General features: G+C 40.4%; 1 protein-coding gene, 1 long non-coding RNA gene and 1 other non-coding gene across 3 annotated transcripts in view; 1 reads left to right on the top strand and 2 right to left on the bottom strand.

Annotated features, from left to right (window-relative positions):
* The window catches only part of LOC132029831 (uncharacterized), a 41,732-nt gene extending 29,028 nt beyond the window's left edge, over window positions 1–12,704 (bottom strand). The window contains exon 1 of the long non-coding RNA XR_009407945.1: window positions 12,683–12,704. This is a non-coding gene — a long non-coding RNA (uncharacterized LOC132029831). The remainder of the gene's footprint in view (window positions 1–12,682) is intronic.
* Window positions 12,705–12,880: 176 nt separating this feature from the next.
* On the top strand, window positions 12,881–12,952 carry TRNAM-CAU (transfer RNA methionine (anticodon CAU)). The gene has a single exon. It is a non-coding gene; the product is annotated as a tRNA-Met (tRNA).
* A 4,193-nt stretch (window positions 12,953–17,145) lies between these two features.
* Window positions 17,146–22,373, bottom strand: LOC132029830 (two-on-two hemoglobin-3). Its single transcript, XM_059419213.1, has 4 exons — window positions 22,021–22,373; window positions 20,515–20,645; window positions 17,473–17,617; window positions 17,146–17,389 (listed from the first exon to the last, which is right to left on the bottom strand). Exons 1-4 carry the CDS (start codon window positions 22,155–22,157, stop codon window positions 17,293–17,295), a joined length of 510 nt encoding a protein of 169 aa, XP_059275196.1. The 5' UTR covers window positions 22,158–22,373; the 3' UTR covers window positions 17,146–17,292.
* Window positions 22,374–24,335: the final 1,962 nt, after the last annotated feature.

The raw sequence follows: 24,335 nt of genomic DNA, 5'->3' as shown, positions 1-24,335 counted from the left end.
CGTGACTTCTTTTTATGTAATTGGAGAACTTTGGAAAGAATTTGTTATGACTATGATTCGATTTTCAAGTATGACCATTTTACTTATGTTTGAGTTTATGATAATGATTTTATACATATGACTGCACGACTCTACTCGTACCTTCTCGTTATCTCTTTCGCCGAGTCCGGAAGTGGTTACCATATCGTGCGCACTTTGATATACTACGAGTTATCTTGTGTTTATGGTTCACCGAGCTCTGGGCGTCAAAGAGAGGTCGGGTTCCACTTATATACGATGTTATGGTGTGTATGGCGTTATGCGTCGGTTATAGTATGAGACGGAATATGGAGATTTGAAACTTTACGGTGTTACGTCGTGTTATGGCGCCATTGACGGGCGAGCGACCATGTTCTTGTGCCGTACCCTACGTGACTTATATTTTTGAAAATTAAACATTTTGATATAGTGGATTTGTACTTACTTTACCACTATTTTGTTTATGTCTCGATTTGTTCCTCGTAATATTGCGTGCATACCTTCCGCACATATTTCGTGCGACCCGCTCCTTTCTTCGGGGTCGCGTTTCATGCCCGCGGTACGGACGCACGGTTTGGTGATCCTCCGCCCAGACACCTGTACCGCCGTTTGGAGTGCTCTTCTCATTTCGGGCTTACACTTTTGGTATATATATTTTGTTCGATATGTATATATATATATATTTGCTCGGGGCACGAGCGGGGCCCCCGTCCGCCCTATGTTTTTGTTGGTCCGTTTAGAGGTCTCGGTAAGGACGTATTTGTGGGTGTGTGTGCCCTCTTGGGTTCAGATGTGATTGCATGATCTTATTTATGACCCCTGTTGGCGTGCATTTTGTATATGTTTTGGGGCCGTTGTGCCATTTGATAGCTCCGGTTGGCTTTTGATATAATTATATATATACGTACGGTACACGTCGCGCGAGATGTGTTTGAAATAGTTTGATATAGATTGAGACGGCGTATATATTTATGGTCGTATATGCGTTATGATTGATTGGATAGGTATTGCTCGGGTGCAATCTCGGGGCGCCGGTCACGGCTGCGGGGTTGGAGTCGTGGCGGGAAGTGGTACCGAGAGCGCGGTTTGTCCTCGGAATGTCTACGGACCGTGTCTAGTAGAGTTTTGTTTATCGGTGTGTGGCGCACCACATCTATAAACGCGAGGTCGTTCAAGGGACCGTTAAAGCTTTCTTTCTTTGAATCTTAGATCGTGCGATAGAGCCGTGCTGTATTAGGATGACTCTTGTTCGATCGGTTGTTGTGTTTTTCAACTGGGTGATGCCTCCGAAAAAGGCGACGTTTTGCCCGGAAGCGAAAACGGACAAAATGGCAAACGGTGGAGAATGGTCACGTTCACCCAGATTGTGGCCGAAAACGATAACATCGGGCTACGAGTTACCAATGGAAATCCCATCGGCCCGAGGTCTGTCGATTCGAGGAGGGCCTCGTACCGATAAAATGGCGGAACTAGGAGAACGCCGCTCGGCCGACCCCGCCATCCTTCAAATCACTTTCAATTCTGTCACTTTGACCCGAGACATAGCGGAAAAGTGCCGTATGTCCCGCAGGATATTAACTTGCGTCTTATTTTTGAAATGTTGCAGAACAAAGAAAGTGCTTATTCTTTGTGCCGAGGAGTTGCGATAGCCCAATTGCGCAGCGAGAAGGATGAAATGACTCGAGGAAAGAAGAATAAGGGTGTTGCCGAACCCCGGAAAGAAGCTGGGATGATGGAAAGCAATGGGTCCGGAGGCACGGTTCGTCGGCCGAGGTATGAAGAATGCTCGAGACGTTAGCAAAGCGGGTGGACTCAACCGAGAAAGGGTCGAGACCTATAACTCTCGGTGGACCCCGGTCTTCGGCTCCACCCATTACGAAGGGACCCGATTCGAAGAGATATATCCGTAGGCCTTTTCCTCCAAACGCGGCTCTAAGTTGATCCCGAAAAGGTTCGAAGATGCGAGACATTCGAAGTATGATGGCACAACGGATCCTCGGGGAACACGTAACCTCGCACACTTGTGTTATAAAGGGCAACGATGTTGAAGAAGACGAAATTGAGTCCCGTGTTCTTTGAAAAAGTTTGGGGGAAACAACATCCAAGGGCATTAACTTGGTATGACCATCTGGCCGACATTCGATCATGTTTCGAAATGCCGCGGATGCGTTCTGTGCTGCCTGCGGCCGGGAGCCCAAAAAGGTCCAAGCCCGTAAGGCGGATATTTTCGGATAGCCCAAAGGGATGACGAGTTACTACGGGAGTTCGTCAATCGTTTTCAAAGGGAACGGATGGAACTCCCTCCGGTTCCGGAAGAATGGGCTGCACAAGCATTCACCAAAGGGCTTAATCCCCGAAGTTCGACGGCTTTGTTCAAACTAAAGGAAAATTTCATCGGAATACGAGGGTCATGACGCCAGCACGGACGTGCATAACGAGCACGAGCCCCAAGATTCGAGTGGAGGATGATCAGCTCGAACTTTCTCCGGGTCCGGTAAACCCAAGCAAAGGATCAGAAAGGTCTAGAAGAAATTATGACCCGGAGATACGGCCATCGAGGGAAAGAGACCGGCCGTATCCTCAATCAGAGAAAACAAACTTCGGACCGGAGAAGTCGAGTCGTCCGGTCAATTCTCCGGCGAGAAGATAGAAGAACCGAGTGTCCATCAAATAGCCGAGGGTTGTCGTTTAGAAGTGATGCGGAAGTTCGAAGAACTAATGGGACCCACCAAGGATATGGAATATAACTTTAGTGTCGACAACGGACCTTGTCTCGGCCATCGTCGTATTCTAGAAGCAAGGTGGCCGAGACCATTGAGGTCGGATCCGGCCAACGGGACCGAACATGATCCGTGAATACCATGGAACTCACGATCCGCAAGCTGATCGGGCCTCATGCCGCCAACCAAGAAAGAGGTGGCTCGTTTCTTGAAAAATGGGCACCGCCGTGAATTCCCCGAGTGAGCGGGCAAAGACCCGGCTACGAGGAGAGGGAGTCGAGCAAACGGGTTGAACCGGTAAGCCTCAACATATAATCAACATGATAATCGGGGTACGGATACCTAGAGGGCCGGTAATGAAGCGCGCCAAGGTTTTACCGTTCGTGAAAAGCGCAACTGAGGATTGTATACCCGAGGGCTCCCGTCACTTTCGAAGAACGAGGATGCGAAGGCATCATTCAACCGCACAATGATGCGTTGGTGAATTTCTATTCTCGTCTTTAAGTCTCAAATTAAACGTATTCTAATTGACCCGGGTAGCTCGGCCAACATCATCCAAAGGAGAAGTGGTTGAACAATTAAGGCTACTCGACCGGATAAATCGTCCTGTGAGTCTTGGTTGCTCGATGGGTTGATATGGCGAGTGAAACTACGAAGGGTGAGATTTCCTTGCCCGGTCAACATCGACGGCACCATCCGGCAGACCGTGTTCTATGTAATCGAAGGGGATATGAAATACAACGCATTCTTTGGGTAGGCCGTGGATACATAGCATGAGAGTCAAAGCGGGGTCGACACGTACATCACCGAAGTTCCCGACTCCTAGGGGTAAAAATATCACGGGAGAACAACACCGTAGCAAGAGAGATGTTTGCGGTCGAAGAATCATCGCCCCTACTCAAAAAGCCGGATCAAAAGGAAGGATCATCGGGGACAAGGATTCCAAATAGCAATTACGCGAACGGGTCCGGCGGAACGGAGCAAAAGAGATTAGATCCGGGCACGAAGAGGACGACTTCAACATACCTAGATCATTCGTCTTCGCCGGATGAGTCGGATGTGACAAAATCTACGTAGAGGAGAGCCGGAGCAAGTCGTCTTGTTCGAATATCTACCGGACAGAAAGGTATACCCGGGCACGGTTAACCTCGGAGCTCGGGAACAAGTTAATTAAATTTCTTTCAAGCTAATGCCGATTGTTTTGCACGGTCGCATATAGATACGACAAAGCCGCCTGAAGTAACAACTCATAAGCTTAGTCTCGACGGGAGATTTCCCCCGGTGAAGCAAAAACGGAAGTCTATAACAGAGTCAAAGCATGCCTTCGTGAAGGATGAGGTAACAAAACTTTTAAAAATAGGCTCTATTCGGGAAGTAAAATACTCGGATTGGCTGGCTAACGTAGTGGTGGTGCCGAAAAAAGGTAATAAATTTCGAATGTGCGTTGATTATAAGGATCTAAACAAAGCATGCCTGAAGGATTCGTTTTCGATGCCCCACATCGATAGAATGATTCGATGCGACGGCCGGGCACGAGATGTTAAGTTTTTCTCGATGCTTACTGATACAACCAAATTCGATGCACCCGAGGATCAAGAGAAAACATCTTACATTACCTCGATACGGGACTTATTGCTATAATGTCATGCCTTTCGGATTAAAAAATGCGGGGCAACCTATCAACGCCTAGTTAACGGGATGTTCGAAGAACAAATAGGAAAAATGATGGAAGTCTATATTGATGACATGGTTGTTAAGTCCTCGGAAACGAGAGGACTATTTAAAACATTTGCAGGAAACCTTTGACGTACTCCGAAGATATAATATGAAGCTCAATCCGGAGAAGTGTGCTTTCGGTGTCCGGTCGGGTAAATTCCTCGATTTCATGGTGTCAAATCGGGGAATCGAGATTAATCCGGACAAGATCAAAGCAATCGAGGATATCGAGGTGGTAAACAACGTCAAAGGAGCGCAGGCTTACGGAGGATAGCGGACCGAGCCGGTTCATATCAAGATCTTCGTACAAGAGCCACCGTTTCTTCTCCTTACTCGGGGAAAGAAGAACGACTTCACATGGACACCCGAGTGCCAGAAAGCCTTACAAGAACTAAAAGAGTACTTGTCCAGCCCTCCTTTGTTGCATACACCGAAAGTGGACGAGCAGCTTTTTCTCTACCTTGCCGTGTCCGAGGTTGCGGTAAGTGGAGTTTTGGTCCGAGAAGAATCAGGTACACAAGTTCCCATTTATTATGTGAGTAGGACCTTGGGGGATGCGGAGACCCGTTATCCCCACTTTAAAAAATTGGCATTAGCACTGCTAAGCGCTTCTAGAAAACTCAAGCCTTACTTTCAATGCCACCCGATATGTGTAGTGACCACTTATCCTTTAAAGAACATCTTGCATAAAACCGAATTATCGGGCGGTGCTAACTAAATGGGCTGAGAGATAAGCGGATATGACATTGAATATAAGCCTCGGACACCATCAAGTCACAAATCTTAGCCGACTTTGTGCGTACTTCACCCGGCCATGATCCCCGAGGTTGAGTATGAACTCCTGCTAACACCGGGAAAGCCTCGGTATTTGGTCATTACACACACGGAGCCTCGAACCTTAGAGGTTCCGGCTTGGAATCGCCCTTAAAACCCCCGCCGGAGATGCAATCCGGCAATCCATTAGAAGACCGCTTAAATTAACTAACAATGAAGCCGGTATGAGGCTATGATTGCGGAGACCGAATTAACTTTCCGTATCGGGGCCGAAGTAATCGAAGCAAAATGCGATTCTCTCAGTTGTTAACCAGTGTGAATGGCGTCTTTCGAAGTCAAGGATGAACGAATGCAAAGGTATCTTGAAAGCGGTCCAGGTCATACTTTACCGATTTAAAGAATGGACCATGCGAAGATGTATCGAGGAGGAAGCGAAGCTGAGGCCGATGCGTGGCCGGCTTTGGGATCTTCGGTCGAAGGGGAAGAAATTAACCCCCGGACCGTGGTGCACTTGATGAACTCGGCAATAGATAACGGGCATGTTGAGATAAACACGATGGGTTTAACTTGGGATTGGTGCAACAAATACATCGACTATTTGCAAGATGGAAAGCTCCCCAATGACCCAAAGGAATCGCGGTCACTAAGGGCTAAAACAACACGTTTCTGCCTGGTAGATGGCCGCGCATACCGACGGTCTTTCTTCGGTCCTTTGGCCAAATGTTTAGGCCCCCGGCGAAACCGAATACGTGATGAGAGAGGACACGGGGACTTGTGGCAATCACTCCGGTGAGGAAGCCTTGGTCCGGAAAATCATTAGAGCCTGTTACTACTGGAACCGGATGGAGGAAGATGCGAAGAATTTTGTCCGGAAATATGACGGATGTCAAAGACATGCCCCGATGATTCACCGGCCAGGAGCCATGCGCATGGCGGATATCACCCTGGCCCTTCATGAAATGGGGAATGGACATTGTTGGTCCGTTGCCATGGGCACCAGGTAAGGCCCGCTTTCTCAAAATGGGTTGAAGCACAGGCCTTCGAGAAAATACGAGAGTAGGAAGTTATTGACTTCATTTAGGACCACATTATTTGTCGGTTCGGCATCCCGGCCGAGATCACTTGTGACAACGGCCCCCAGTTCGTTGGTGGCAAAGTTAATAATTTCCTTGAAGGATTGAAGATCAAGAAAATTATGTCAACTCCATATCACCCGTGCGCGAACGGACAAGCGGAATCTACGAACAAAACAATAATTCAGAATCTGAGAAAGAGACTTGAAACGTCAAAGCACCCGAGGGAAATACACGGAGGTCTTGCGGGCTTACGAACCACATTAAAAATTGAGTACGGAGGAAACACCCTTCTCGTTGGTCTACGGGACCGAAGCTCTCATTCCCGTAGAAGTCGGAGAGCCGGTCTCGGCTCAATTACACCACCGAGGAATCAAACGAGGGGAGGCCATGGCCGTAAACTCGATCTCACGGATGAGCTACGCGAACGCGCTAATCCGTATTGCACCCCGGAAACGAGAGGACGGAAAGGTACTATCTTCGAGAGCTAACTTCCGACATTTTCAAATTGGGGACTTGGTGCTTCGGAAAGTTACCTTGAACACCAAGAACCCCAACGAGAGGAAAACGGGCCCGAATCGGAAGGGACATACAAGGTGACCGAGATAACGGAGCAAGTGGTCCTATTCGCTGAATCCATGGACGGCAACGTTGCGCAACAGGCTGGAATGTGGCTCATTTGAAGAGATACTACTTTGTTGAGGTATGGACCCTTTTATTTTATTCACTTACCTTTTCTTTTTTTGCGAGGAGTCGAGTGCCTATACATGGTTAACTTGCTGGAAAGTGTAAAACACGTGTTGCACTCTTTTCCTTGGCTCGGTTTTGTCCCAAATGGGTTTTCCGACAAGGTTTTTAATGAGGCAACAAGTACAACGTGTTACTAAAATAGGAGTATAAATACCGGATATTCAAGGCAACACCCTACGACCGGGGGCTTAATAGTGCTTACCCGACTTCACAGTTCGAATAAGCACTAAGGGGCCATGACACCCACGTCTCGGTTTATTCCGACTAGTCAGAAACGGAAGAAGTTCAACGACGGATACCGGCGGATCTTGTGGACCGGATTACCGGTAGTACGTTCCGATGTAAGGACCAAAACGATCGAAAGCGAATCGTGTCCCCCTAATATTCACTATGGAAGGAACCAATGCCGGACCTTCTGTATTAGGTTTTGGTGTAAGGACCAAACGATCAGAGTGAATCGTGTCCACTTAGAATTTGCCACGGCAAAAAACAGAAGGAAACGGATAAAGTCCTCACATGATGTACAAGTACTTGAAGTTTATTGAAAAATCAAATTATTACATTTCGGATTTATCTTCCTAGTAAAGCACTTTGCCTCGAAAATCGGACACCATTTTATCCGTATATTCGATTCCGGACATTACAGTCGAAATACGGCAAAGGTAACAAGGTTATAGCAAACCGAGCCTAAATCTTAATACCCCCGAATGGGGCCGCTACCCCGAATTTGTTTAGCGAGATTCGGGTGCCCGAACCTAATAAAAAATAAAGGAATAGCCATAAAATATCGGCCCTAAAAATGCCTAACGTGATTCGGAGACGTCTGAATTCACAAAGCATAAATAAGTCCCGCGGGCAAACTTCTCTATTCGACTCCCGAAAAAATCATACCGGATGAGATGAAAACTCTAAATCGAACAAGTCCGAAAGCGACTCCGATGTTCACTTATCCTCGGAAAAGACCGGCAGTTTGGACAAGAATCATAACAAACATTCAAACAAAAGAATGGTCAACAGAAAGGATACGCTTTTTATATATACAAATTTTTTACACTTGAAATTTGGGAAAGTTCAAAGTGCTATAAAGACAAAACAAAGGGAGTACAAGCCCTAGCCTATCCGGTATGATCGAGCCGGGGGAATGTCGGACTCCGTCCGTTCGAGTCTTCGAGTCGGAGTCGAAACTCTTTTGCTTCTTCCTCGGTTCTTCTAACCTCTAGAATAAGGGGTGGGAGATCGGTAAAGCCACGCTCGCTTTACGAGGTGATCCTCCGAGATCTCCACCGCTCATGCTCCACTACAACCGTGGAATAGGCTTCGACAGCTTCCACATTTTTCAAGGCTTCTGCCAAATCGGCTTCAGCCCGGGCCAGCTTAACCAAGAACTCATTCCTCTCTTCGTCGAGGATACTCCGGTATTGATTGGCCGATTCAAGCTCAGTTTTAAGTATATCATTGGCCTCGACCGTCTCCCCGAGTCTGGTTCTTAGTTCATCGCATATCCGAGCCCTGTCTTCGGCTTTTTGCTCAAACACCCTCATTCTCTCCTCATATTTAGCACTCTCGGATTCGAGCCGTCGGTGCCTCTCGGCCAAATTGGTGGCATCAGACTTAACCGAGTCGAGTTCCCCTCGGAGTTGGGAAATGGTGGTTTCGAGCTCACTCAGCTTGGAAGAGAACCGAGTGTTGTCTTGACTAAGACCAATTTTCTCTTCCTCCAGAAGTCGGTTCCTCTCCACAACCCCGGCTAACTCATCCTTTAGCCGAAGGTTCTCAGCCTTCGTTGCATCAAGCTCGAGCTGAAGGTTTGCGAGGGACACTGCTCGACTCACCATCTTCCCTTACTTGCAAAAGATGTCGGAATTTCTCCGTTTCTTGACCTTGGGCGTCCACCCTGCCCCCCAAGTCATCAACCTCTTGTTGGGCCCGGATGAAGGCCTCGTTAACAAGCACCACACTCTGTCAAAAAAGCAAAGATGTTAAACAAAAAACCAGAAACTCGCATCAAGTTATACAAAGCATGGGCTGAAAGGCTTACCCGGTGCCCGCGTGCATGCCTTCGTTAATCGAGGCTCGCCAGGGATTCCGGCCATTTTCCTTTTGTCCGAGTCCGAGACGAGGGGCCTTAAGTAGCTTTCCACTCCCACCGGACTAGATAAGAAACTGTAATCTTCAGGAACAGAAATTACTGCCGATCTGGTTCTCCTAGGTTCCACGCCAGAGCCGAACGCACACTAGGCTTTCCCTCGCACCGGTTTCGGTGGATTGATTAGCTGCCCTCGTGACCCGAGAGATGGGAAGATGACCAAAACCAGCAGCCTCCCCGGTCGTAGGAGGAGTGTCCAAAAATATGTCATTCAAATTATCTGACCTCGGAGAAGCGGTGGGGTGTGGTGAACGGCACCGGCGGCCCCGGCAGTAAGAGAGGCTTCAAACCCGACGCGGGGTCCTCGAGAAATGAACCGGGGTATCCTCCCGGTGCTTCGGTACCCGGTGCGGACTCGACTCTTGTCCCGGTTTCGAAAAGTCGACTCGGTACCGGATCTCGGTGGTCTTTGCGAATCTCCTCGGAGAGGCTTCACCGTAATATCAACAAACTTCAGTACCCAAGAGGCCGTTGGGTAAGTATTTCTTTCCCACCTCGGTAGATGAGCGAAAGCGAGGAGTCCTTCCTCGGTCAAGGGGTGGAACCGGCAGCTTCCTCCTGCGGGACCGACTCAGCGTGGGGGCCACGCCGACCCTACGAATGATCACATCGGACTCTTCTTCATCTCTCAGAGACCGGACGACCCGCCTTGCCCTTTTTCTTGGTTTGTCTCCTTCATCCGAGGTTTTCCTTCGTTTTTGGCGGCGCACACTCGGATGACCCGACCGAATCGAATGCCGGTGTCGGCACCTTCTCGTTGCCCCGGGTCCGGATACACCGAACCCTTCGGTAAACCTAAAATCGAAGGGGTTATGGATAACGTTCAAATTAAAGAAAGGTAGACAGTACGTAATACCCGAACTCAAAGCGGTGTTACCGTGATTTTGAGCAATCCATCGACCGCGAGCCAGGATTCCCCATGTCAACTCTTCGTGTGTAATAACGCTGGTCGAGGAGCGCTTCGACCCACTCGTTCATACGGATGACCGGGGTATCCATGCCACGGCTATTGAGAAGAAAAGGGGGAACGTAAGCGCGAAGGATTAAATTAAGGAAAATGAGAATAGATTAACGAAGTTGGGATCGAGGAACTTACGGTTGTCATTTCATTTTTTCGGGAAGGGCATGTATTCCTCCGGGATAATATTCGAGGTCCTCGCCGAACGAGCGCTCTAACCGGCCCGGTCTCTATCTTCGTCCATTTTTTAGAAGATCGAATTCCCGGCCTCGCTTGGCTAACTTTATTACGCCTCCCTAATCGTCTTGGGGAATAAAGGCGGATCGATGTGTCATCGTGAAGGGTTTCTTGGCATTGTTGGCCAACAACCGGAGGCAAGCTACGAAGTCTCCAGATTATCGGACCAATTTGTGCAAGGTCACATTATAGGTCGACATCTCCAATACGACCGGATCGGTGCGGGTTCGAGCTTGAGCGTGAAGGGGTAAGTGTAAACATATAAAAAACCCTCCCGGTGGTCGGTAATTGATTCATCCCGCCCGAGCAAACACTTGCACCGGATGGTTATCCCATCCGCGGTCGATCGGACACGATCGAGCTTATCCTCGGTGATGGAAGAGGGGTATCGCCTTACGTCATACCCTCTATCCGAAACCAACGAAGGCTTTCGCTTCAAACTCTTTATTGAAGTTGGGTTTGATCGGCACTATATCTAAAGCCGTAGGCTCGGCCACATTTTTTCCCTTCGGCTGAGATACCGGTTCGGCTCCTTGGGAGGAAACCGAGGGAATATCCTGGGAGGTGGTTTCAGTATTGGTAGACATTTGTAATGGGTGAGAGAGGTTAAAAATTTGATAAGGGGAAGAAGATAAGAAGATGGAAGCAGCGAAGTAAAGAAAATCAAGCAAAGTGGAAGGATGAGTAACACTTCTATCAGGGAAACAACACTTGAGAGGAATGGGTCTTTGCAAACAGATTTAAACAGCAAATATGGGTGTTAAAGTGATGAAATCAACAATGGGAAGAAGGATGATGAAGAGAGCGAAGTTAAGAAGTTAAGAAAGTGAGGTAAAAGCGAGAGAGGGGAGAAAGTAAAATGAAGAAGGAAGGACGTTGAAGGCTATATATATGCGTTGGGTTGCGGCGGTTACAAATCCCGACCAATCGGCGAGCGCCACGTGTCCGTAATTAATGAAGACGTGATTTGAAAGGACGTGCGTAATGGCGGTTGCGAGCTTGGCCATTCGGTGCGACACGTGGCAAACGGCAAAAAGAGGTGACAAGCGTTCCCTTGCCAAAACAAGAATATAAGAACGAGCCAACGGGATCACCCAAGTTTCGTGAATCATCCACTTCCCGTTACTCCGCACGACCTTGTCTCGGAAAGTGTGGGGACTATCTGTATCTGAGAAACGAACAACGTTTGTCCGGCGAGAACCGGAGCAATAAAGGAAAGAAGGCAAACGACAGCGCTTGAGCCGAAGAAGCTTTGATTAAAGTCGTCGTGCCGGTTCGACCAGTAGTAGTTGGTCCTAGGAATCTCGCGTGACCAAGTCGCGTGGCCATTTGCCGGTCCCAAACATAAACGGGAATCGATCGTGGCCGTTAGTCCGGTTTCTTCATGTCCATCGTGGTCGTGGCCGTTGGTCGGATAATCGCTATTCGCCCGCCACGTGTGGTAATCTTGCTGCCACCGCTCTCGACGTACGGTGTCGACCGCACGACCCAACCTTATCCATATTAGGTTTTCTTTATCTAAAAGGGGCTCCATGATGTATAGAGGGCCCATAGAGGAAAACTATAAATAGAGGTCATTCCCTCATTTTTTAGGGTTGGCTTTTCAGATCCAAGAGCTTTGTACTTTGAATATTTATATAAAAACTCTTTCTCGCTTTGATTTCTTCTGATTTTGGTCCGATTGACAGCTTAACTAGTTCATTGAATCGCTCCATTCAACATTGCACGGAATATAGATAAAATCTTAGCTTAAATATATAATCCCCAATATCTTTACTCAATCATTAGCATACCAACTCATACTTAAGCCTTTTCATAAGCAAAAATATACGCGTATACCTTTTGTTCATCAAAGAATAGATTAAAGTGCCACATATCCTATACCTCATTTACAAATTTAACTTATTATCCAATTTCGGGATAAAACACGTATAGAAAATGAAAACGTGTACAAACTTGTTTTGAAATATGTGGATTGGTCCATTAACTAGTTAAAAATTTAAACTTTTGATCGAAAACCTATTATTCTATTATCGATGTGATTTATTTGAATTTAATCTCTTGTGAATGTAATTGATTCAAGGGGCAAAAATACCCTTGAAGGGCAAAATATTTATGTTGATGATTATATTCTTCGGCTATACAAAAATTGGAAGTAAGCGGTAGCTGCTTTATCTTTTCTATTTTTATTTTTTTTAAGAGAAACGTAAATATTGGAATAGATGCAAGAATCCTTCTCCTTTCTTTGGAAAACGACATGACTGTCATTCAAGATAAGAAAGAGAATTACCTCATATATATACTTGGATCAAATCAGCAAAATGACAATTTCATTCAATTTATAATTTTCAATGACAGTGTATTAAACATCTGATCTAACCATGAAACTGAGGAAGAAAAACACTCCACCAAATATATTGACAGGTAATCAGTTAGAGGGCAGTATCAAGAAGGATAAATAACGGTTGATGTGAACATCCAACAACTAATCAGAGTGGCGCAGCGGAAGCGTGGTGGGCCCATAACCCACAGGTCCCAGGATCGAAACCTGGCTCTGATATTTAGAGTGGCTTCCAACATCCTCTTTTTGTATTAATTTTTGCATCTGTGTTAGTCAAGAGCTTCTCAAACTTTAAAAAAGAAAAAACGTACTGATATGTCAATCATCAAAGTTAAAAATTTGACACCTAATCGAGTCAAAAGGAGCTTTTGATAATCAAACTATTTAATAAGGCTTTTATGAGGTCGCCCAAGACTTGTTTCTGGGCAGTGCACTTGCAAAACGGCTTGAGATAAGTGTGGATCTTAGTTCTGTGAGGCTTACGCCTCAAGTGTCCGACTGAACGCCTAACGCTCATTACTTGAGGCTCGCTCAATAGTTCCTACCAAGTTCATGTGTCAATACCCTAATTAGTGTTGTTGACCCCCAAATTCCTTAAATAATGAATAATAAAAGCTCAATTCATATATAGAAATATGGAGATTCGAAGTAATTCAAATAATGAGCCATTGTATTGTGTAATTACTAATTGAAAAATGAAAATATCGTGAGGATGAATATCATTTTAACATTCTTCTGGAAATAGCTAGACAATCGAAATTTATATCTTCACTTTCTATTTGTCTTCATGCATTAGTTCGATGTCTCTCAAATTATCAATCTTTTATTATTAAAAGTTCTTGAGGATGAATTTCATTTGAACATCCTTCTAATAATGTTTATTGATTATTTACTTTTAGGGAGGTAATATGTGTAGTTTGATAATATTTTTTCTAGGATATTGTAATTTTTACAACACTTAAAATGCAAAGGAGGAGGAGGAGGAGGCTGAAGCCAAAAACGAGCGAGCAACGATTATGACACGATGACTTATCTTCTTCCCAACTCTTTAAGCTAGAGTAGAAGTGTTTTTCTATTGATACCCAACAAATTCCTTTTCTTTTTCCTACATGGGACAAAGTCCATTTCTCATTCACAACCTAAAGCTGAAGGTCATGAGATCAAACCACATTCACACAAAAAACCCAAGAGAATATCTAGTGTTTCAAGCAAAAGATTAGCAATGATTAATCCTAATTCCTAATCTAGAAGAAATAATATGATATAGCCTTGTATGGAGTTAAAAAATTGAACAGGAAGAAAGTCTTTCGGCTCAATGTCTTTACCTATCTTTCCACGTTCCAATCGACCACTGGTTAGTGCTCCTAATCATGACATGACTATTTTGTAGCAACTTTTTAGATCTTGCTTCAAGTTAAAACTAGTTAATTAACCTGTTTGTTTCTTTTTGTTAAAAAAGCATAAATCAATTCATTCAAAATTTAAGCATCGAATATCCACACCCTGACACCCATAACAATCTGATAAATGTAGATATTTTTTGTCTAGCCAATTAGGAAATAGAACAAAAGGCAGGGGCATAGTCACATGAAACCCTCTTCATCATCCTACTTTTGTGACACAAAAATATAAAATCATAGGTATGTGGCAATCATTTTCCTAGTTAGATAAATTATTGGTATCATAAAAAGATATCTTACCAAACAAATAATCTGAAAATACCTAGGTGGACTAAACATGAGACCAATCTTTGACAATCTTAACTACACCATGTTCGTAGGATGGAACATATGTATTATTTTAATGAAATTCCATTCTTTAATTGTTAAAACTACACCTCTTTCGGTCCCATATATAATTATTTTAACAAACTGAATTTGTTTTAAAAAAAAAAAAAAAAGCCTGTGTCATGTCATTACCTTTTCAAATTTACCCTTATTACTCCAATTAATGGAGTGATAATTAAATAAAAGGTTTAAGTGAGAGATTAATGATACGGAGTAGTTTAAATTGATATATTTATGATTTAATAATATTAAATATATTTCTTAAGTGGTGTATAACAATCTTAAAAGACGTAACATAATATACTTAAATCAAAGAGAGTGTCACGTTAAAAGTGAAAAGCTACCTACTTGTATATCTCTGTACAAACAAGAACCAATTCCAAAAATAAGGTTCTTTCCTGAATCAACAAACAAATTGATTGATAAATACACTTTGAAAAATGAAATAGATAAAAAAAAATTATTCATCCAAGTTTATGCTCCTCCTTTTTTTTTTTAATTCCTTTTTTTAAAAAAAAAGAGTTGAGGAACCCTAAACCGTCCGAACCGACTAATGTTGAAGAATCAGCAAATGAGTTGTGGTTAGGGGTAAAACACCACTCGAACAGAGAGCTATTTAGTTCTTCTCGAACTGCTTGATCAAGAAGAGTGTCACTCTTTTTCTTTTTCCAGCATTCTTTTTACTTTGTTTTGTTTGCTTTTAAATTTCCGTCTATGTTTAACCATCTACGTGATTGGATGAATTATCTAAACCATCTATAGGTTAGTTATGTACCCTTTTAATTATCCTTAAAGAAGGTCTACACACCACTAGTTTACAATTTTCTTTTATCAATAAAAAAGGCAAAGAGGGAACATCCCATGAGAGTCTCAAAGTTCCCTATCTATAAAATGCCTAGACTTTGTTGAAGGTAGGCAAACATTCTCAAATCTAATTGAAGATTATTGGAGAAAACAAAATGCACATAATTGGGAAAGGGAATTGGAACAAAACAAGAAGCAAGAGTGTGAGGCTAGGGAAAAATTATTTGCATAGAGAATCGTGTGATGGTGCATCTTCATCACCAAGGTGGCTAGCATTTTGGAGGAGAATTAAAATGTACAAGAAGAAAAGCTTCAATAATAATAATAATTGTTCTTGTGTATATGATGCAGAAACATATATGCAGAATTTTGATGAAGGATCAGCAGGGAGAGTAGAGCCTGATAATCTTTATAGGTCATTTTCAGCTAGATATGCTCATCCCTCAAGAATGTCACGTAGAAAGGAATTTATGGGATCATAGTTTGGTCCATTTAATAATATTTAGGTATGTTGATCAGTGTGATTGTAAATTTTAATACCCCTTTAAGCTTTTGTGGGTGTAAATAAAGATTTGTGTTCTTTTTCTTTGTTTAATCCAATTGCTTGGGTTTGATTAAGTTGTTCTTCATATACAACCAAGATTTCAGTTTGTATAGTCGAGATATATGCATTATACGTACACATACCCATGTCTATGTATATATAAACACAGATGATTGTGATTTGTGTGTGTAGTTGATGATAATCTGCACATTTTGTGATTGAGCTTGTGCAATCACCCAAATTTGATATTTCAGAAGTTCCCTTTTTTTTCATTCTCCTTGCAAAATTTCTTCATTGTTTCTTCTTTCCAGACAACTCCAGGACCAAAAAGGGGGAAAATAGGAATCAGAGTTTTGAAATTTCAACTTGGAAGGAATGTAATTTTATACATTCTCTGGACAATATATATATATATATATATATATTCAGATGATGCTGACTTTTTGTTTGTCGAAATTGTATCAACACCCAATTTGATATTTTACAGAAGTTACCATTCTCCTTTCAGAAATTCATTATTTTCCCTCTTTCCCAACAAGAGATAGCCCAAATGCACATATGTAGTTGAGACTTTTCAAAATTAAGAGGGATCGTGTCCCCTAATAGAATTATCTATAGTTAGTGCAAATTGATAATATAAAAAATAAAAAAAACAGCCTATTATAATATGTCCAACTGCATAGTGCATAAAGTTATTTAACACTGTCAATGTGAGTGCTGATTGATGGTTTCTACAACTATTTCAACGCCGCTAATACAAGTCGATGAAAAACAAAAACATTTATTACTCCCACAAAGTTCAGCAGATGCAACTCTAGGTGGATTTTTCTTACGCGTGGTGCGGGTGAAATTCACAAACAGTCAATTTTCATGTGAAATTCGCAACTCCATCATCCTAAAAAGTTAAAGTAGAAGCAACTTTTTTCAGCACTTGTAACTAAAAAATAGCAAATGCCCTAATGTTTTACATATGAAATTTGAAACTTCATAATAGTAACTATTTTCACAGATAAAACCAAAAAATGATCAGCGAGTGTTTTTTCACGTGTCAAGATGATACAATCACCCAACATTGAAATTTTAAAAGCTTCCTTCTCATTTAAGGAGATCTTTTTTTTTTTTTTTTTTGGTCCTCTCCCTTTTGGCCTCAAGGTTATAAAGGCGAGGGCAATTGGGCAGAATTCATAACCGTTATATATCATTGTCTACTAATAATGGAAATTGAAAAGTTTGGGATAATCCAGGAGAATATACAATCTTAGTCTATGAGAATGGCCTCGCGTATCTATAAACTTTCTCCTTGGGGCAATTGTATTAATGACAGCATAATTGAGAATATGGATTCTATTTTGATTAATCGAATGATCATAAGTCAATAATCACCATACGTCATCATTATTTCTATGATCAATTGTTGTTAAAGTTTATTCTGCAGCTGGCTTATTGGCAGCATGCTTACATGCAACACCCTGGTTTGGATTCTTTAACTCATCTCCAGCTACCAGAAAGAATGCAGTGTGCCTGAAAGGCAAACAAAATGTAAATCTTACAGTCTACACAAAATGTAAATCTTAAAAGTAAGTTCAAATGAGATTAGCTTGTACCTGAAAAAGTTCATCATTTTAATTTTGGAATCTTCATCAATGTCTGTAACACTGTCTAGTGCATGTTGCATATGTTGTAACCATCTCTCTGCAGCCTTATGTGTGACTGGAAATGGGCGGTGGCGTCCAATCAATGCCGGATGACCTGCAGAAAGTCCAAGTAAGAAAGGTCCTTACAGTTTCTCAAACTACAAGAAGCATCATGTAAGATACCACTTAAAATATAATGCAGATGAGAAGGATGAACTATTAATATCCGACTAACTTGTTCACCAATCATCCAAAGAAAGTACTAGAACTATCTGTGTTGACATCACTTTTCCAGATCGTCTCATGGCAGGAAGAAAACTTCATTTGAGTTTTGATTAGCTTTTAAACCTCAAATAGATATAAGCTCAACCATATTAAACACTGAGCATTTGGAGGTTGATTTGATGATGGCCTTCCTAGCTGTCCTTAGCTCAGTCTCAAGAAGCTTTCCTGTTTCAGATTTTGAATCAATTTTTTAAAGTAATGCTCTTTTCTCTATTTTAGGGATTCACAATTGGTCGAAAGCATTTGTTAAGCAGAATGAGGAGAGTTTTCTGGTTTTGGCAAAGGCAGAAGAAAAATGGAATAATCTAGTCAAACCCTAATAGCACAAACTGCTGACAAAAACCCTCAACCAATTAAGTAGCCTATCACGGTGGCAGAGGAGATTTCATTAGGCATAAAAGATTAATCATTACTGATTTAGAAAAACTCATCAAAGCCACCATCGTGGAGATAAGAACGCAATAAAGTAATGGCTGATTGGAGAAATTGTTGATTTGTAATAAATACGCGTGATTAGAGAACTTGGTTGATTTGGAAGAGCAATGATGATACAGGACAAAAGAGGGACGAACCAGTTGTGTGTAAATATGATTTGATGACCTGACCTCATTATTCCTACGCTTGAAGAAAGCTTAGGAAGACACTGTTGGAAAAGAGGGAGAAACTAGTCGGTGTGTAATATGATTTGATGACCTGACCTCATTAACTCTACAGTGATCAAAGGTGAAGGCGTAGGAGAACACTCTTTTGGAGTTTTAAGAGGAAATGCCAATTAAAGCTCATGTTTTAGTGAGGAAAGGCACGGATGAAGAAAAAAATGAAAAAGAAGTTAACTTTATCACTAACTACGGAGAAAGAAACATTAAAAACAAAACTGCAATTAAGTGAAAGCCACATCAATCAAGTTTCAAAAACCACTTTAGATTGTTGATTTGGATGCATAGATGAAAATGTAAGGTTACAACTTATACTAAGTCTCTTATTTCCTATCCTACTCACTAAAAGATTCATCTATAACATTTTAGAAAGAAAAAAAAAGAGAGAGAGAGAGAGAGAATAAGCAATATATTGCTTTTGCAAACTGTGTATATAATTTACTTTTATCTTCTTCAACACGGAATCCATGAGCGCTAGCGGTTTGGTGCCTGCCCTGAAACGCTGCCTAAGAAAAGGCGAAGTGCCTACCTGAGATCCACCTAGTCCGACCCTCCGGAAATACTTATCTTATATTAATCCCACAAACAACTTTTCACCTGTTCCATTTTTTATCTGAAGAAATTAATTAAGCGAAATTGGATATTTTATCTTCCAAAACACTGCCTAACCTTGCCAATTGCGGAAAATGGGTTCAGAAACAAAGAAGAGACATAACTAGCATAGAAAACTATCTTTTATTGTTAATGACTTGATCAATAAATCAAGAAATGGAGACTTATCAGCAGACTGAGAATCTCCAGTAATGTCATCATTAAACGGAAGTTTTCATGGTATCATTAAGGCACTCTTAAACTGTTCCATTTACTGAAGGAAAGAGTCACCAAAATATGTTTCCACCCTGATATTTTTCCTCAATTTTCCTATCCTGTTATTCTTTTCCTTCTCTTTAGTGATATTTTGCTGCTGAGAAATCACAAGTAACATTCATGCTCCAAAGATGGTGTGAGAGTAGTCATCGATATAGTGTTTCAAGGTCAAAAACTCCAGAAAAGTGATCAGCAACAATTAATCCTAAACATCGGTAGTACACCAAAAATTTAGAAAACAGGACAAAGACGCTCTAAACTCTGCAAATGGGATTTATAAAGCAACCTTGCTGACAGTTTCTTTCTCCACTGCTCAACTAATTCAAATGCCAACTAATTTTCATTCTCGAAAGGTTGTGGACATTGAGGAAAACAACGCATTATTGAATCCTTCTTATTTCATTCTTCTACTGGTGTAAGGAGAGAATACTATGTTGTATTGTTAGTTGTACAAGCAAAATAGAAAATGGTGAATGACTCGGTTTGAATCACTTCAACAGCTTGCACCTTCTTTTTGACATCGAGTTGGTGTTTATTCGTAGTGATTTATCAAAAGAAATGTTGTGGACATCCAAAAAGGGAGAAAAACTTAGCCTTCAACGGTGATATGTTACTAACATCACAAGCTCTAGATCAGGGGCGAATTTATAGCTTTATATAGAGCACGTGAAGCCATGGTATCTCCGAAAAATTGGGTATTTTATGAACATATTTTCTAAAACTGATCTAATATTAGTTGTTGGCACCCATGCTCCAAAAAGGTTGATTGGTGCACTTGGTGGAAAGCTTAGTTATTTACATAGAGGAACAGGGATCAATTCCCACTTAATGCTTCTTTTTTTTTTTTTTTTTTTTTTTCAGTGGTGCACCCATGTCCAAGAAATCCTAGATTCACCTCTGCTCTAGATAGAATAAACCTTGACGAACATAATAAAAGGGAACCATTTTGAACAAAAGGGTTTATTCCCGTCCCAAATAACCTTTATCATAGATATCAATTTAACTTTACGCTTTCCAATCTCAAGGACTTAACAAAATGATTCAATTTGAAGTTTATGATAGAAGATAGATTAACCATCTCAAGAATTGAGGTCACCACAAAATTGCATCACAATAGAAGGATGTAACAAGTAACTACCATTGGCAAATTGAAACTGGGGATAACAATTAAGATAAAATAAAAATTAAGATAACACTTGCTTACCTCTCCTCTGTGAGAACAAAGGAGGCCCTCCCATTCTCTGTACAAAGAACTCATATTGATTCCTAATGGCATCCTCTTTACTTGAATTAGAGAAAATTGACCGAAACCACTCTTCCTCATCATCATACACCCTAATTTCAATTCCAAAAACAAGAGTCAAATGTCTTCCCTCAAGAAAGGCATATCATTAGAGGAGAAAAGAGCACAACTCTATCTATCAACCACCATTTCAAATAATTAATCTGAAGACAACTTCGCCAACTTATTAGCTTGTTTTACCGAGCTTTCAAAAACTGTTTATTCGGAAAAGTATTTTTTGTCAGAAGCGTGGTTCGAAAAAAGTACTTTTGTAGAGTAACAATTTGTGCTTGGTTAAAGCACTTTCGCCAATATCAGAGCAACAATTTGTGCTTGGCCAAGGTTCCAAAATTCCTTTGGGAAAAAAACTACTTTTTTTAGTTTCTGAAAACTAGCTTCCGCTACTACTCAAAGCACTTATATCTTTTTCCTAAATCTTGCCAAACACCACAACTCTCTAAAATAAGCATCTTTTTGAAGAAAAAAATAAGCATGGTTGGCTACTTGGCTTTCCAACGGGCTATTATTCACAGTAAGTTTCATCCCTCAATTAATTCCTTGACAAATATTCAAGATACCGCCCAACACACACAACACAACCTCCTTATTTCTTAACCACCCAAAGGGGCATTTCAGACAAATATTAATGAAATTATAAAGCCTAATTTCAATTTCTAAACCAAAAACTACAAGTCTTCCCTCATGTGGGTAAACCATCAGAGAGCAAAAAGAAGACAACTCTAATAATTGAAATAATCTACAACTTCATTCCAAACAAGTAAACTAAATTTAAAAATTCCAGACTTTCAAAATCCAGCTTATTATTCACAGTAACTTTTATCACCCAATCAGTTTCCTTAACCTCCAAGGATACTAATACAACCAAAGATTCAACAATCAAGGATCCCCTCAACACCTCTTCTGCAAATGTATTAGGAAAAATACAGCTTAATGCTTCTAAAAGTAATCATAATAACCAAACATACAGACCTTCATTATCAATCAGTAATAAGGAAAGAAAGGAAAAGAGAATCAAGTAGCTAATATAATCAAAGATTCATAAAAGAAAAGAAAAGAGAATGAAATAGTTAATATAATCAAAGAGTCATTAATCCCACCAACGCCACCCAAAAAATAAAAAAACTTTAAAACCATGCAAATCTAATACTAGTAAGAAAAGAAAAAGCTCAATTTTTCAAGCAACAAAACATTAACCTTGCTGAACTTCATATTAATTCAAGAAACACATAGAACAACAGAGAGAGGTACACACACACACACACACACAAAAAAAAAAAAAAAAAAAAAAAAAAAAACAATTCAATCAAAGTCCCAAACTTTAACGAGTTTTCTTGAATACCCACTTAAAGAAATTAAAAACCCATCAAGAAAAAAACACTTCTTCTGAGCATAATTATATGAATGAACCTGTTATAGAAATTGGTAGAGAGATTGATGAAAGTCTGAAGTCCAAGCTTTTCAAAGAGATTGGTTTCATCAATAGCAAATGCATCATTTTGGTCAACTCCACTCCATTCTGATGCCTTTTCCTGCAAAGATTGCATCTTTTTTTTTTTTTCTTCCTTAATAATTCACTCTTTCTTGGCAATGGCTGCTAACAGAGTAGAGGGGCATTATATACGGGCTGGTGGCGTTCGCGTGGACTACAGGCTTTTGGATAGTGACGTGGCAAATTTATTGAAATTCAATGGACTCTTTCCTCATATTCTTTTTTTAAAAAAATTGGGAGGAAATCAGCGTAGAACCTGATTCTAGTTTTTCCTGTTTCATTATTTTCATTTTAGATAGGCAAAAACACTAGAAATAAGACATTCAGGGTCGTTTGGTAGGAAGTATTAGAAAAAATAATATTGGTATTACATTTGATACTTTCTCCCGTTTCAATTTATGGGGTGCTCTTTTTATTTTTAGTCTGTCTCGAAAAAATATTTGTTTTCTCCAATTAGAAGCAATTTAACTTTAAAATTACTCTTTTACTCTTAATAAAATGTTTATACCCAATAGCCACATAAATGTTTAAGATTTGTTTTAGATCATAACTTTTAAAAGTCCTTCTTTCTTTCTCTTTTCTTAAACTTTGTGTCAAGTCAACTGGTGTTACATAAATTAGGACAGAGTGAGTATTATTTAATCCCTTGTGGTAGTGTTTTCAATCCTGTACTAGTTATACAACCTATTCAGTATAATTCTTGAACATAATAAACCATGACAATAACAATATCAGTATCATTCACATTAAATATGTCTCATTCAGTACTATTTAAAAATTATGCAATCTATGTTATTTAATATAACAAATCAAGTAGTTAATAGAAAATGATGTCAACAACTAATCTTAACATTACTACTACACTATATTCAGTAGTATCTCTTATACACCTTACCAAACGACCCCTCAATTTCAACTGAATGTTAGGTGTTGGTGAAAAAGTTTTAAAAAATTCAGAAATGTGATATGGAGGCATCTTAAATTGAAAATGCTTTAGGTTCTTTTGTGGTAATTCACTATTTTATTTTCTAACAACCACAAGAGGGATGTGGTGCCTTAAAACTGTGGGCCAGATTCTTATTTGATTTTTCCATAGTTTTTGACTTTTTTGGGTGCAGACACTATGAGGTAACAATGTCAGAGTTCTGAAAATGATACTCCAATCTTTAGTGGATATATTTCTTTTGGTTTAAAAGATTCGAAGTTCATAAGTATCAAGCGCTTTTAAATATTTTTATAGTTGTTATTTTGAAAATAAATATCATGCATTTATGAAAAAGATAACGATAGAAATAAAATGAAGAAGAAATTAAGAATTTATTTTTAAAATGGTATTTGAGAATTATGAAAAATATATGAAAAAGCATTTATGAAAAAGATAACGATAGAAATAAAATGAAGAAGAAATTAAGAACTTATTTTTAAAATGGTATTTTAGAATTATGAAAAATATATGAAAAAATAATAAATTTGGTATAAAGTGTATGTAAGTTGGAAAACTCATAATTTGGGGCTAACAATGGTATCTGGTTTTTTTTTTTTTTTTTTTTTTTTTTTTTTTGTGTGTGTGTTTATCAAACGCATAAATATATATAAAAGAAAAAATGATTATAAGTTTATTTGACCAATTTATAAGCTTTATGCAAACAACCTTCATGTGTCATGACGTGAAAATTTGATTTTGACATAAAAATAATAATTGCGAAGCATATGTGGATATGCACTTTGCACATAATGATATTAAGAAATTTGAAGATATAAAAAAGAGTTTAATAAAAATATTCTCGATGTTCTCTTTTTCTATTCGTCATCGTCCCATTCGGGGGCATTTGATCTCAATCGAATCGATTGAGTCTTATTTTTGTTATGTCACACAATTTAAGTTTCTAGTGTGCTCACATCCCATGCCTTAGCAGGGCATTTGTAATAGCACCCGAACCAACGATGCATTAATCTCCTACTCCTACATGAGTAGGGATAAGCTGAATTATTACATATCACGAAACCCTTTTCAAAACTCTAAGGTTAACCTGACAATATCTTTATGAAATTCTTTCTGTAACCTTTCGGTCATGTTCTGTTGCTAGTTATTTGAGATTCTCTAGTTCGAGTTTGAATTCTTAGAGATGAAACATTAAATTTACAAGTCATTTTGATACCCAAAACATAATATATGAGTAATATAATTATTCTTGTGTTCTAAAGCTTCTTTTCTAATTACTTAACATTTAAA

The sequence above is a fragment of the Lycium ferocissimum genome, chromosome 9, assembly GCF_029784015.1.
Source record: "Lycium ferocissimum isolate CSIRO_LF1 chromosome 9, AGI_CSIRO_Lferr_CH_V1, whole genome shotgun sequence".
Taxonomy (NCBI): Eukaryota; Viridiplantae; Streptophyta; class Magnoliopsida; order Solanales; family Solanaceae; genus Lycium; species Lycium ferocissimum.
Note: the sequence above shows the minus strand (reverse complement) of the source record. Positions and strands in the feature narration are given on the sequence as shown.

Coding starts and splice junctions, on each gene's coding strand:
- LOC132029830 (XM_059419213.1), bottom strand. CDS start 22,157: ATGCAATCTTTGCAGGAAAAGGCATCAGAATGGAGTGGAGTTGACCAA. Junction 20,646..22,020: donor TCTACCAATTTCTATAACAG/GTTCATTCATAT, acceptor AATTGAAATTAG/GGTGTATGATGATGAGGAAG. Junction 17,390..17,472: donor AAAATGATGAACTTTTTCAG/GTACAAGCTAAT, acceptor TTTGCCTTTCAG/GCACACTGCATTCTTTCTGG.